Genomic DNA, 14,351 nt, shown 5'->3' with positions numbered 1-14,351 from the left:
CATGAAGACCTTTTGTCATTCTGTGACAAAAAGGGGGAGTAAATATGGGGAGATGATGAGATTGGCTCGGCATTTTGGTTTTGTCACTGAATTGCCAAAGATGGAGTTTGTTAGTTCTTGTGTTGGCTTAATTCAGTTTCAAAATACAGATGTTACTGTTCACAAGCTCAAACACTGCTATAGAATGCTTAGAATCCAATCTCCACAGTTCATAATGTAAATTAATGTGTTATGAATGTCTCTGCAAAATTTCAGCTCAATCGGACCACAAAAGCCCATCAATCGGAGCTGTTGATCAAGGCTGGACAACATTTTCAGAATGCTGTTTCACCCATTGCATGCCTTGTCCGGACAGGCCTTCCCCGGGTCCGAACCGCATTTCCAGAAACTTTATTTTTGCTCCGCAAGGCTCTGTCCGGACAACCCATTAACCTGTCCGGACACCCCGTAAGTTTTATGCCAAAAAACGTTATTTTAAGTGGGTTACGTCTAGGGTTTTGTCAAGGGTATATATACATCATTATAGATGAGAGGCACAAATTTTCACCCCCAGAGAGTTCGTCGGAGGCTGTGCTAAGAGAGATCATATGTGGTGAGCATTAAATTGAATCTCTTAGAGTTTTAGTTATTCATTTGATAAATCTACGGTTGAGAAGTCTATCGGAAGAGTCCGGTAAAGGAGAATTACGTTGAAGAAGATTGTGAGCAAGGAGACGAATTGTTGGCTTGTCGATCTTACAGAGCCAAGGTCTTGCAAAGGGTTGTAAGTGTTCCTAGTATCTATAATCTCTGGATAATCTTTTGATAGTGATTTCCTGAGTTTGGCTGCCCCGGAGAGGTTTTATGTTTAGATTGGTTTCTAAAAGGTTTCCTCTTCATAACCAAAATATCTGTGTCTGCCTCTTTATTGCTTTATATATTTTGGGTGATTGAATTGTTTATTGCTTCATAGTATTAATTTCGCATAAATTGTGATAAACAAATTTTTGGAGTCGGCATAGCGTTTTTTCATTATGGTATAAAATAAATATTTTGCTATTACGGTTTCTGTCATTTTGCTAATATATTCAGAAGCCATTTTGGTATGTGTTTGGCATATATGATTATGAGTTTTTGTATCAATATTTAATATATGACAATAGCTTGCATAAAGTGCATAATTACAGAACATATGCACCATTAAAAGCATGAACTCGTGAGCTTTATGTGCAATAAAGGTTAGTTTAGTCTTTATTGTGTACGTATGAACGATAAAACTTATTAATATTTATTGTATACACATGTATGTGTTTATTTTTATATGATTAATCGAGTTCTTTGTTTTATTGTGCCAAACTCTTGGTGCACAGTTTACAAATATCATTTAGTACAAATTATAAATGTTGACAAATGCAAAGTTTTACGTTAATATATTTGTTATTCGCAAAATTCATTACTCCAAATTTATTGCTGCTTTAAAGAATTGAATTAATGTTATGACAGTAAATGTTGTCTTTAAAACATTGATTATTTTATTTCATGTGTTACTTTTGTTATCTATAAACATGAATATTTATGCCAATTAATGTTAAAAAGGCATATTATGACTATTCGGTTTGCATTGTCATTATTTCGAATTAAGATCTATATTATAAAATAGTTTGGTGATCACCAAAGTGACCCAGCTAAAAAGATTCATAGATTTCAAGTTGTATGTTTGAAACTTAATATCCATATCCTAGGTATTAAGATAACGACATTGCAAATTTTTTAAGGTTTTTCTAATCACAATAATATTTTGGATTGGCCCAAAGGTGCACCACCTTTCAAGTGATTGATAAACTAAGATAGGATAATTAATGTGCATCCTTAATTGAGAGTTGGAACCGGATACCCAAAAGTAACGGTCCTATCGAATTATGGATGCATTATTAATTATTCCTATAGGTGAAAGGGAATCACCATAATGATTAAATTTTTAGTATATCGTAATTTTCACCCAAAGGTGAATTGAGGTAGTACTACTTATTGAAATATTATTTTATGTTTGATAACTCAAAGCATTAATGTAGTGAGCATTTATTTAATTGAAATGTTAGTTTTATTTTACTACATTTGCATACTTCATCTGTTGTGATTCGTAATGGAATGAATTTCTCAGACTAGTTTGAACAAGTTCAATTTCACCGTGGTGTTAAGAATCTAGATTTGGTACTACAGACTGAGAAACCGTTTGCTATTAGTGATTCAAGCATTGCAGAAGAAAAGACAATATACAAATCTTGGCAGATTGAGCAATATGTTTATGTGAATGAGCATAGCGAATAATATTAAGTAATTATTTCTTAACTGGGGAAGAACGTTTTCGTTTAGCTAATAAGACTCTTACTGTGACATTCAGTACTACCATAAAATTTGATGGTAGATATGGGGATGCATGAGCATATCTTTGAAATGAAAAATCTATCTTCTAAATTGAAGGCTCTTGGGATGAATGTAGATGAATTCTTTCTTGTGCAAATTATCCTGAATTCCTTGCCTCCTTAGTATGGGCTATTTTAATTGATTACAATACTATTACAGATAAGTGAAATGTAAATGAATTGACCAGTATGCTTGTTCAAGAAGAGGCAAGGCTTAAGCAACAAGAATATCATCTAGTTCACGTTGTAAGTCAAGGAGCCAGAAAGAAGCTTAAAATAGGCAAAACGATAGAGTCAACTATAGTTAGTGGACATCCTTAAGCAATTGAGGTTCATGAGAAGAGATAAAATAGTGTCAAGTGCCATTTTTGTAGAATGTTTTGGCATGTTGAGAAAGATTGACAAAAACTTATGACATGGTTCGAAAAGAAAGGTAAGCATTTAGTTTGTGTATGTTTTCAAATCAAATCTCACTGAAGTTCCTTCCTATACTTAGTGGATTGACTAAGGTTATACTGTTTATGTTTTTAATTCGATCTATGGCTTTCTTTTCATTTGTTTCTAGATATTGGTTATTGTCTATATTTGTTTTCAGACACTTTATGTTCCTTCTATTTCTTGAATTTGGTTTTTTTGTGCAAACTTTATCTTGATGGCTATTACTTTAAATTCCGCAAGAAAAGATTCAGTTTATTTTATTTTATTTTTATTAAAAACAAAAACTATTTTTGTTGGTTTTAGGATTTTATGTGATGATTTGTATAAATTGAATCTTAATAGCTATTTTGCAGAAAGCATTTTAACCTTGCATCATAATGTTGGAAGCAAACATAGCATGATTAGTGAAAAATCCTTTTGACTTACCATTTTTTGGTAGAAAAAAAAAATATTTTATTACTTTTATTAATGACTTTTTTGCATTACAATTATATCTATTTGTTGCATAAAAGACTCTCATGCAGTGGATGACTGAAGTAGCTAAATAGCGTAATCGTACTCTAATGGATATGGTTAGGAGTATGTTAAGTAATTTCTTTTTACCCATTTCATTGTGGTTGGAAGCCCTTAAGACCGCTATATATATTTATTAAATAGAAGTCCTACTAAAGTAGTTTTAGACTTCTTTTGAATAGTAGATTGAAGACACTTACATGTTTGAGGTTGTCATGCGGAGGCTAGAATTTACAATTCACATGAAAGGAAATTGGATTTACTATCCTACGTATTGGTTATCCAGAAAATGTGGTAATATCAAATCGGTAATATCAGATTCCTTAAGAATGGTGAAATCAGTGGGAGTGATAAACCACAAAATGTGGTTATTCAAGAAGTTAGGATATAAGTCCCACTACCCATAACTTCTAAAAAGGTTGTTTATAAAGTTGTATAATCGTTTGACAAACGTTGAATAATAAGTTAATGATCAGTCACTCCATTATGAGATTATCATCAATTATAGAAAAATCACAAGAAATAGCGTTAAGGAGGTCTAAAAGAAAACAAAGACTCGCTCTTTCAAATGATTATGCGGTTTATTTATAGGAATCTAATTTTGATATAGGGACGAGTAAGTACCCGTTTTCATTTTCATAAGCCATTGAAAGTAATGATTCTGTTAAATGCATTGATGCCATGAATGATGAGTTGAATTCAATGGACCAAAGTAAAGTCTGGGACATTGTTGAATTGCTTGAAGCATATAAGATAGTCAGTGTAAATGGGTCTTCAAGACCAAGCACGACTCCCATGGCAATATCAAATGACATAAAGTCAAACTTATGGCCAAAAGGTTTTAACTCAGAAATTAGGCATTGATTATAAGGTGTCTTTCTTTCCTGTATCCAAGGACTCACTTAGAATCATTATGGATTTGGTAGCTCATTATGATTTAGAGTTGTACCAAATGAATAGAAGTTTAGAAGAGGAAGTCTACATGCATCACCCTGAAGGCTTCTCAATAAAGGAAAAAAGAGCACATGGTTTGCAAATTAAGTAAGTCAATATATGGACTTAAACAAGCTTTCGCACAATGGTATTTTAAGTTTAATGATACCATTACTTCCTTCGGCTTTAAAGAAAACACTGTTGATTGGTGTATAAACTTGAAGGTTAGTGGGAGCAAGTTTTTGTTTCTAATTGATGACGTATTGCTTGCCAGTAATGATCTTGGTTCCAATGAATTTCTCTCTAAGAACTTTGAAATGAAAGATATGCTTGAGGCAACCTATGTGATAGGAATGTAAATATTTTGAGATTGATCACATAGTTTGTTAGGGTTGTCTCAATAACGATATATTCAAAGAGTTTTAGAGAGATTTGACATGGAGAAATATTCAACTAGTGTTGCTCAAATTCATAAATAAAAAAAAAAAAAAGAAAAAGAAAAAAGAAAAAGGATAAGTTTAGTCTTATGCAATGTCAAAAAATGATGGAAGCCTTACGCTTTTATTGTAAGAAACTTAATGTATGTACAGACTTGCATTAGACCAGACATCAATTTTGCAGTTGGTATGTTGGGCAGATACCAAAATGATCCTGAAATGAATCATTAGAAAGCTACAAAGAATTGATGAGGTACTTGTGAGGATTAAAAGATTTTATGCTCATTTTTAAGAGGTCTAATTATTTAGAGATGATTGATTACTCTAATTCAGACTCTACTAAATTTGTGGCATGCTTTGAGGCCACATTTCATTTATTATGATTGCAGAAATTTATCTTAGGACTTGGAATTGTCGACACTAATGCCAAGTCCCTGAGAATTTATTGTGATAATTCTGCATTTATATTTTTCTCGAAGAACGACAAATATTCTAAAGATGCTATAAGCTTATGAAGCTTAAATATTTTGTCATTAAGGAGAAAATTCAGAAACAACGAGTGTCTATAGAACATTAATAAAGAGCCCATGATTGTAGATCCATTAAAGGATTACCAATAAAGACATTTAAGGAACATTTTAACATAATGTGTCTTGATTGTAACCCATAATGCCCATAATGTTTATGGATTGCATAATATTTATTTATGTTATTAGAAACTTTTGAGATCTCATTAAATATGTTTCTGATTTTCCTGTTTTCCATTTTGTATGTACATATAAGATTTAATGAATGACAACAGGAATAGTCTTTGAAACAAGACACTTTTGTGGACCATTTTTAGACACTTCTCATTTATGAACTATGATTGAATAGGTTGCTAGTGTTGTGGTACATGGAAGGGACTATGTCGTCTTTTGATGTACAACCGCCATGACTCACACTAGTAGGTTGTTTAATTATGGTATTTAGGATTGCCAAATTAAATAAGGATGGATTAAATTTTTGTGCACATAATGTTAACCTCATTGAGTCTAAAACAATATTAGTCATATGGGCCAAGTGGGAGAATGTAAGAATTTAATGTCCCACATGAGATGGCACATATGAGTATTTATTAGACTCCTTAAGTTTTGAGACTATTTAATCCTAATCCTTAATAAACGGTTGGTTAATTAATTAAGAGAAGTGGTTTCCTATTGAATTAACTCTTACTTTGATGGGAAGTTGAGTTATAAAGGAATAAAGGAAACCGGTCCTATCTCTGCCCTATAAATGTACTCAATTTCCATCATCTTTGTGTACCTTAAGTGGGTCAAGCGAGAGAAACCGATTTCTAGAGTTTATGCTTACAAAAGAAGACTTAAAAGAAGTAATGGATTATGGTATGGTTATTTTATTAATTTATTGTGAAATTCATGATAGTTAAGATCTTGTAAGTTATAGTATGTTATATCAATTTCATGTTTTACATTATTAATCCGGGGCCCTAGGCGAGCACCTCACTCGCCTAGTGGTTTAGCCGCCCTGCAAGGTCAGGGCCGACTCAATGTTTTCTGAGGCCTTGGGCGAAACTTTTGAATGGGGCCTTTTTTGTTTTGTTTTGTTTTGTTTTGTTTTGTTTTTTTTTTTCAATATTTATATATTAATTAAATAATATTTATTTTAATATTATTATTATTATTATTATTATTATTATTATATTTAGAGTTCTCATTTTTATTAATCCTTACAAAAATAAACACAACAATAAAAAAATCAATTTTTTTTTTTTTAATTTTAATTTTAATTTTTAATGAATCGTTACCTCTTTGATACATCTGTTTCAAACAAAACCCACCAAAAAAATTGACAAAAAATCATACAAAACCCACAAGAAAAATCAAGTATAGAAATAAACATCACAAAAAAAAAAAAAAATCGATTTTTATTTTTATGAATTCTTAACTCATTGATATACATGTTTCTCTCTCTCCTAGCCCCTCTCTCTCTCTCACTCACTTAATCTCTCTCCATCATGTTCTGTTTTGAGTGAAACTAAGGAAAGAGAAAAAAAGAAGATAAGAGGGGAGGCTGTCAGTAGTAAAGAAGAAAATAGAGAAATAAAATGAAAGGAAAGAAAGTGGGTTATTAGGTAGGGTTAAAATAATCTTTCAATATCAAATAATTTCGGATGCATAAGTAGATAATCTCTTTTTAAGTATAAGGATATTTGTTTTTTTTTTCGGTTAATTAATTGGTCTTATTTTACCATGAACTTATTATATTGAGACCTTATTAAATTGAGATATTTTTTAAATTACTTACTTATTATGATGATTAGATGCCTTAAGTTTTTATTAAAAAAAAAAATTTAGGCCTGATTAAAAAAAAAAAAGAGCCATAAATTACAAAAAAAAAAAAAAATTGGCCAAAATGTCTTTTCTTTTATTTAGGCCTTATTAATTCGGGACTTTAGACAAACACCTCACTCTCCCTGAAGGTTCACATGGTTCACGTGAATCAAGAAGTGCACATGATGTGTCTTCACTTTCTGCAATAATTCAGAATGCTTTGTCTCATTCAAGTTCAATTCAAGGTTCACATGAATTTGCAGAATTTCCTCTTACAAATTTCTGCCACATCTGACTATTGACACTACAGGCCAACTGGTCAAGCATATGAAACAGCCCACCAACCGAGACATTCAACCAAAGCCTCCAGCAAGGTAACACCATAGCGCATTTGAATTTCACATTTTTGTCTCAAACCTTTAAGTGGTTCAAAGGCAATTCGAAAACATGTGGAAAATGTTCATAATCTTGGTGCATGAATTGCGACGATAAAGTTAAATGATAATTTCACCATCTAGCTCATGCGCAGTTCAGAAGGATTGGATTTCTGTTTGTTTCGAAAATTTCAGTTACCTTTTGAAACTTTATTAAATATATATTTTCTTAATTAGATTGCAAAACAAAGGAGTAGGAAAACAAAACAAAAACGAGAAATGTTACCCCTTTTTTTTTTTGTCTAGTTTTCTCATGATCTTACGTGTATATTGTTTTCTAAAAAAGTAGAACAAACATATAACACTGGTCTCTCATATGGTTTTTAGAAAGTAATATCCACATAAAATCAGAAAAACACCAAAAAATTCGTAGTATTTTTATAATATTAGAAAACAAAAATACTTAACAGAGGATACCATCTAGACATAGCATTTGTAGTTTTGCTTGATACTTCCTGCCATTAATTTACTCCATTTTGTAGTTTTGTTGGATACATTTTGAGCAAGAAAGGGGACCATTAATCTTGATGGGTTGTGGTCACAATAACAATAGAACATCTTCTTAGAGTCCCTTTTGAATCGAGTCCTTGTTGACGTGTTCTTTTAATTTGCTTTAAAGTAGAAATCTTCAAAATATGTTGGTTGTATACCATGAATAAATATTAAGCAACCTTGTGTAGGAGGTGAGTCCTGCAGTAAAACCTATTTATCACACAAATAAGCCCCAATTCATCTTTTATTGTTTAACTCTGAATGAAATAATGAATCGAAAAAATAAATACAAATAAATGTCTTAAACTAAGTAACTATCACTTAATTTAAGGTAATTAAATCATAGTTTATCATAAATTGTCACAATTGATAATTTGAGGGGTAGATTGTCATTTTGAAAGTAGTTTGAGAGGGTTAAGTGGACTTTACCAAAAAAAAAAAAAAAACAAAAAGAGAAAACGTTTGGGGTAAAAAAACAAAAAAAAAAAAAAAAGAGAGAAGATAGATGAGAGTTAATGGAATAAATTGCCATTTGTTTTCCTCGTACATGCATGTTAGTCTAATTAAGGCCGGGTGGTTTGCGCATAGAGAATCCAAGCCATTAAACCAAATTACCGCAAAAATAAAAAATCAGCATGGAAGCCAAGGCCAAAAATTAGCAACGCTACAATATAGCATTAAATGACTACAAAGTCCACATGTATTTATTATCTCATCCCTTAAACCAAACTATCGCATATCTACAGGGTTGGCAAATAAACAGGTACCCATTTATCTTATGGATGCAATTATTCTTTATGACGTATAGATGTACTTTATTATAAAAAAAATATGTATAAGATAAACAGGCCATAAACGAGTATCTATGGTAGTTTGGTATACGGCATGGAAGCCAAGTCCAAAAATCAGCCATCCTACAACATAGCATTAAATGACTACAAAGTCCACATGTATTTATTTGATTTGCTTGACTTCCTATAGAATCAACCTTTAATGGCAACCCTCTTGCATGATTTTATAACATTGTGCGATCTTTCCATATTCTACTTTTCATCTCTTGTAATTTATTTATTGTTTTGTTAATTTTCATATTGTTATTATTTTATTGGGTAAAGTCCATATACTTCTCTCAAACTACCACTCAATTGACAATATCTGCACCAAGGCTAACAAAAAGATAAAAATGCATCTATATATTTCTCAATAAGATAAAAATAGTAAAATACCCCTATAAATTCGTAAAAAAAAAAAAAAAAAAAAAAAAAATTGGGTTAAATACTCTTTTGCCCCTAGGGTTTAAACTTTTTATTTTTCTCCTTTATGATTTCATTTTTATCACAGGAGGTACCTATGGTTTTCATAAAGACGGAGATGGTACCTCCGTTAAAATTCTGTTCAAAATTGAACGAAATGCTATGTCAGCACCAATTAAATGTTGCCATATGTCATATAACTATATTTTTTTAAAAAAAATTTAAAATATTAAAAAGATTAAAAAAATTATATTTTTGTTTTTTGTTTTTTTTGGTGGCCGTTTGGCCATTTGGGGGTAGCCAGCCACCCCCTTTGGCCATGGGGGTGGTCAGGCCACCCCAAGGAGCCAAAGGGGGTGGCCGAAACCACCCCCAGTGGGAAACGTACGACACGCCCTCGTAGTCATGGACGCCGCTTCGAATTTTCATCTGCAGGCTAGGATTTTGAGCACAAACCAAGGCTGCTTGGATATGGGATCATGTAGAAATGTGAGAATGAGGAAATGCTTGTTAGTTGTGGAGGTGTTGAATCAAAGGTCGAAGGTTTCGGATGTAAGATTGCAAAACAAAGGAGTAGGAGGAATTGTTGGGAGTATATATTGCTGGAGAGATTGGGTGAGAGGGCTGAGAATGGCTCAAAAGACAGCAAATAAAGGAACCAGAAGAAGAATATGATTCAAACCGGCCGATGGGGGTGGCCAGATCACCCCCCAAATGGCCAAGCGTAGCCACCCTCAAATTTTTTTTTCCCCCCCTTTTTTTTTGAAAAAAAATATAGTTTTTGATTTTTTTTTTTAAATTTTTTCTTAAAAAAATTAATTTTATGACACGTGGTGACATTTGATTGGTGCTAACGTGGAGTTCCATTAAGTATTATACGGAACTTTAACGGAGGTACCATCTCCGTCTTTATGAAAACCACAGGTACTTTCTGTGATAAAAATGAAATCTTAAGGAAGAAAAAATAAATAGTTTAAACCCTAGGAAGTAAAAGAGTATTTAACCCTAATTTTTTTATAAACTTGAAAAATTTTAATTAAAAAATGATCTTTTAAAAAAAAAAAAATTAAAATGGAAAATTTGATTTTTTTTAAATGGAAATTTTCATTTAAAAAAATTATAAAAAAAAAATAAAAACGAAAATTTTCAATTTTTATAAAAAAAATCTAATTTTTTTAAAAAAAATCTAATTTTTTTTTAATTTTTTTTCTTATAAAAAGGATTTTTTTTTTTTTCAATTTGGCCACTCCTTATATTTTATTATTATTTTTTCAGTTTTAGGTTTTTTCTAGTTGTTTTAACATTTTTTTTTTTAAAATTTTACTAAGGGTGGTTTCATCATTAGGAAAACATTGACAATGTTTTGGTAATTTTGAGGAGACATGGTCACAATTGAACGTTTGGAGGGACATTGTCAATTATGTGATAGTTTGAGGGAGGTATGTGGACTTTTTCTTATTTTATTTGAAAAAGAATTTTGTGCATCGTCCAAAATTATTTCCAACATTTCTTCTATAAATAGCATGAGCACATAAACCATTCTCTCATACTTAGCCACCTCAAAGCACTTAAAAGACACCTTCAAAGTTTAGGAAAAGAAAATGTCTTTCCAAGTTTCAGCAGTAGCTTCTCCATCCCTAAATCCTGTGCCAGAAACCACTCGCCGCTCTGCAAATTTTCATCCTAGCATTTGGGGTGACCGTTTCCTCACATATGCTTCTGAGTTCCCGGTAAAAATATATGCATCTCAGTGTGTGGGTCTGCATGCCAACATGTTTAATTACATGTGCATGCACAACTAAGCTTTAGATTATTTTTTCCTATTTAATATAATAATTTGTTTTCTTCAATCTGCTTGTACAGGAAACTGATAATGAGAAAATACAACTACAACTTCAGGAATTGAAGAAAGAAGTGAGGAAAATGCTAATGGCTCCAGGAGAAAAGTCATCAGAAAAACTCAACTTCATTGATGCAATTCATCGCTTAGGCGTGTCTTACCATTTTGAAAATGAGATTCAACAAATTTTGCAAACTCTTCATGACTCGCATGACCATGAAGATGATGATGATGATGACGACCTTTACAATGTTGCTCTTCGGTTTCGGTTACTTAGACAACATGGTTATTATAGTTCGTCTGGTACTTTTTTTTTTTTTACTTCGCAAGTGCTTGTTTTTTTTATTGGTTTTAAACACGTGTTCTTTTATTTCTATGTGGGAAAACTTAATCTGCACGAACAATCGGTGTCGCATTTAACATCGTACATCCTGGAATATCCTTGGAGAACATCCCATGCATGATGCATGTGCTACTGTTGTTTTTTTATAGAGTGGTCCCTTATGGAAACATAGTCTCTATTGCCTTTCTATAGACCTAAGGTCCCTTATTCCTTATAGACAGTTGCATTTTTCTTCTCTTTTTGCATGGTAAACACTCACATGTACACAGCGTACTCCTATATATACAACATATATAAAGCGTGCTTGAACTTCAGCCCAGGTATCATAATTACTTATCTTTCACTGACTTACTTTCACCAACCTATTTGAGAATTGGACCATAAAATATATATAGCTTGGCTAGCTCTAATGTAACTATTTTTTTTTTCCCATGAATAAAAAATTTCTTAAGAAGCAAACTCAAAGACAAAAACAAATTGGGTCTCGCCTTAATTAGTCCACAACAAATTACAGAAAGCTCAACAAGGGGGCGGCTAACTCATTTTATGTGATTGAATCGTGAAGCAGATACGTTCACCAAGTTCAAGGACAGCAATGGAAATTTTAAGAAATCACTTATCAATGATGCGCAAGGAATGTTGAGCTTGTATGAAGCCATACATCTGAGGGTACATGGGGAAGATATACTTGATGAAGCACTTGTCTTCACTGCCACACATCTTGAGTCAGTAGCAACCCATTTAAGCCCTCTTCTTGCATCACAAGTAAGCCATGCCTTAAAGCAGCCTATCCACAAAGGACTACCGAGGTTGGAGGCAAGGTATTACTTTTCTATCTACCCACAAGACGCTTCACATAATGAAGTCCTTCTTACGTTTGCAAAGTTGGATTTCAACCTATTACAGAAATTGCACCAAAAAGAACTTTCTGAAATTGCAAGGTTAGTTATTCAACCATGTTAAGTGTGAGCAGTTTGTACATAACTCTAAATTGACAATATGATAATGCTAAATTATGTTTATAGGTGGTGGAAAGACTGCAACTTTTCAAGGGAGCTACCCTTTATAAGAGACAGAGTGGTTGAGTGTTACTTCTGGATATTGGGAGTGTACTTCGAGCCTGAATATCTTCTTGCTAGAAGGATGCTAACCAAAGTGATAGCCATGACCTCTATTATTGATGACATTTATGATGTGTATGGAACACTTGAAGAACTTGAGCTCTTTACTGAAGCAATCGAGAGGTTGAAATTGACACACTTTCTCATTTTAGCTATTTTTATCGAAATTCACATGTCACTACCATTGCTTTATTCTTCCCATTGTTATATTAATTGGAAAATTCAATTCATAGAATCTACCCACTTTACAGGTGGGATATTGGTGCTGTAGATCAACTTCCGGAGTACATGAAAGTGTGTTACCGGGCACTCCTAGATGTTTACAGTGAAATGGATCAAAAAATAGGTGAAGGAAGATCATACCGTGCTAGATATGCAAGAGAAGCAGTAAGCACCACACATAAAAATTTAGAAGATTTTTCATAGCCTAAACAAAATTGTCACGCAGAGAAAAAAATAATTAGAAAGCAAGAAAGTGTTTACTGTACGCGTTATAATAGTGATCTAATTTTACTTGCTTGCTTGTCTCAGATGAAGAATCAAGTTAGAGCCTACTTCCATGAAGCCAAGTGGTTCCACAAGAAACACATACCAACACTGGATGAGTATATGCGCATTGCACTAGTTACCTCTGCATACTCCATGTTAGCAACCACATCCTTGGTTGGGATGGGAGACATTGTTACAAAAGATGCCTTTGAGTGGTTGTTCAGCGACCCTAAAATGGTAAGAGCTTCAGCCGTGGTTTGCCGACTCATGGACGACATTGTGTCACATAAGGTATTAAATGTTGTCTGTTTCGTAATGATTGTAATCCTAAAAACCAATTCAATATGAATGTTACATTAAGATTTGGTTTTTGTAGTTTGAGCAAAAAAGAGGACATGTTGCCTCGGCTGTTGAATGTTACACGAAACAACATGGTGCTACAGAAGAAGAAGCAATCGATGAATTCGGAAAAGAAATTACAGATGCCTGGAAAGATATAAACGAAGAGTGTCGCTATCCAACCACTGTCCCCATGCCCGTTGTGATGCGAATTCTCAACCTTACACGTGTGATTGATGTCGTCTATAAGGATGCAGATGGGTACACGCATGCTGGAATTGTGCTCAAAGATTTTGTTGCTTCCTTGCTGGTTGATCCTGTGCCTTTATAAGCGTTAACCCTTGCATGGTGGTTTGTAATGGCAAACATTTGACACAGTTATATCTAGGAGAAGAATAAAGGAAACTGTTGCAATAATCTATTTAGTATTAATTTGGAAGTCGTGTTTAATTAAGTTGGGTGTTTTCAAGTATCTTAATTGTAGTAGGATTTGCTATATAATAAGAGAACATCTTCTTCAGATCTCTCATTGTTAAGAGTCCCTTTTGAATCGAGTCTTTGTTGACACATGTTCTTTGAATTTGCTTTAAAGTAGAAGTCATCAAAATATGTCGGTTGTATCTTTATTTTATCGAGTCCATGAATAAATATTCCCAGGTGGATTCGGCTTTTATGCGGTAGTGAAAACTACCGCATAGATGCTCTTGTAGGAAACGGTACCGTTTTGATTAAAAAGTAAGTCATTTTTATGAAACCCACTAATTGAGTTCACGTTGTCACAGACGGCAAGTATTTGAAATGTCACACAGCAACACAGCAACTCCATTTGTGTTAAAGAGAAATGAAGGGGTGGCAGGAGAAGAAGATACATGATCTCTCTGGTAGACTGTTCGGCTGTTGCATCACAGTGAACCTGGGTTAAACATCAGAGCTGTGGCAAACGGAAACATGGGCAACTAAAAGAATTATTAAGTGACTTTACAA

General features: G+C 33.0%; 1 protein-coding gene across 3 annotated transcripts; it reads left to right on the top strand.

Moving 5' to 3' along the window:
• Positions 1-10,818: 10,818 nt before the first annotated feature.
• Positions 10,819-13,858, top strand: LOC132161868 ((-)-germacrene D synthase-like). 3 transcript variants are annotated; one of them, XM_059572076.2, is made up of 7 exons: positions 10,819-10,965; positions 11,099-11,378; positions 11,987-12,359; positions 12,444-12,662; positions 12,791-12,926; positions 13,071-13,319; positions 13,405-13,858. In XM_059572076.2, exons 1-7 carry the CDS (start codon positions 10,837-10,839, stop codon positions 13,696-13,698), a joined length of 1,680 nt encoding a protein of 559 aa, XP_059428059.2. In that variant the 5' UTR covers positions 10,819-10,836; the 3' UTR covers positions 13,699-13,858. The 3 variants fall into 3 exon arrangements, with proteins under 3 accessions (XP_059428059.2, XP_088367404.1, XP_059428060.2); XM_088511278.1 differs by having other exon boundaries at positions 10,821-10,965; positions 11,984-12,359; XM_059572077.2 differs by lacking the exons at positions 10,819-10,965; positions 11,099-11,378 and adding an exon at positions 11,659-11,738.
• Positions 13,859-14,351: the final 493 nt, after the last annotated feature.

This window comes from Corylus avellana, chromosome 10 (genome assembly GCF_965113065.1).
Source record: "Corylus avellana chromosome 10, dhCorAvel1.hap1.2, whole genome shotgun sequence".
NCBI lineage: Eukaryota > Viridiplantae > Streptophyta > Magnoliopsida > Fagales > Betulaceae > Corylus > Corylus avellana.
The sequence above is the reverse complement of the archived record's forward strand: the minus strand, read 5'-3'. Positions and strand labels throughout refer to the sequence as shown.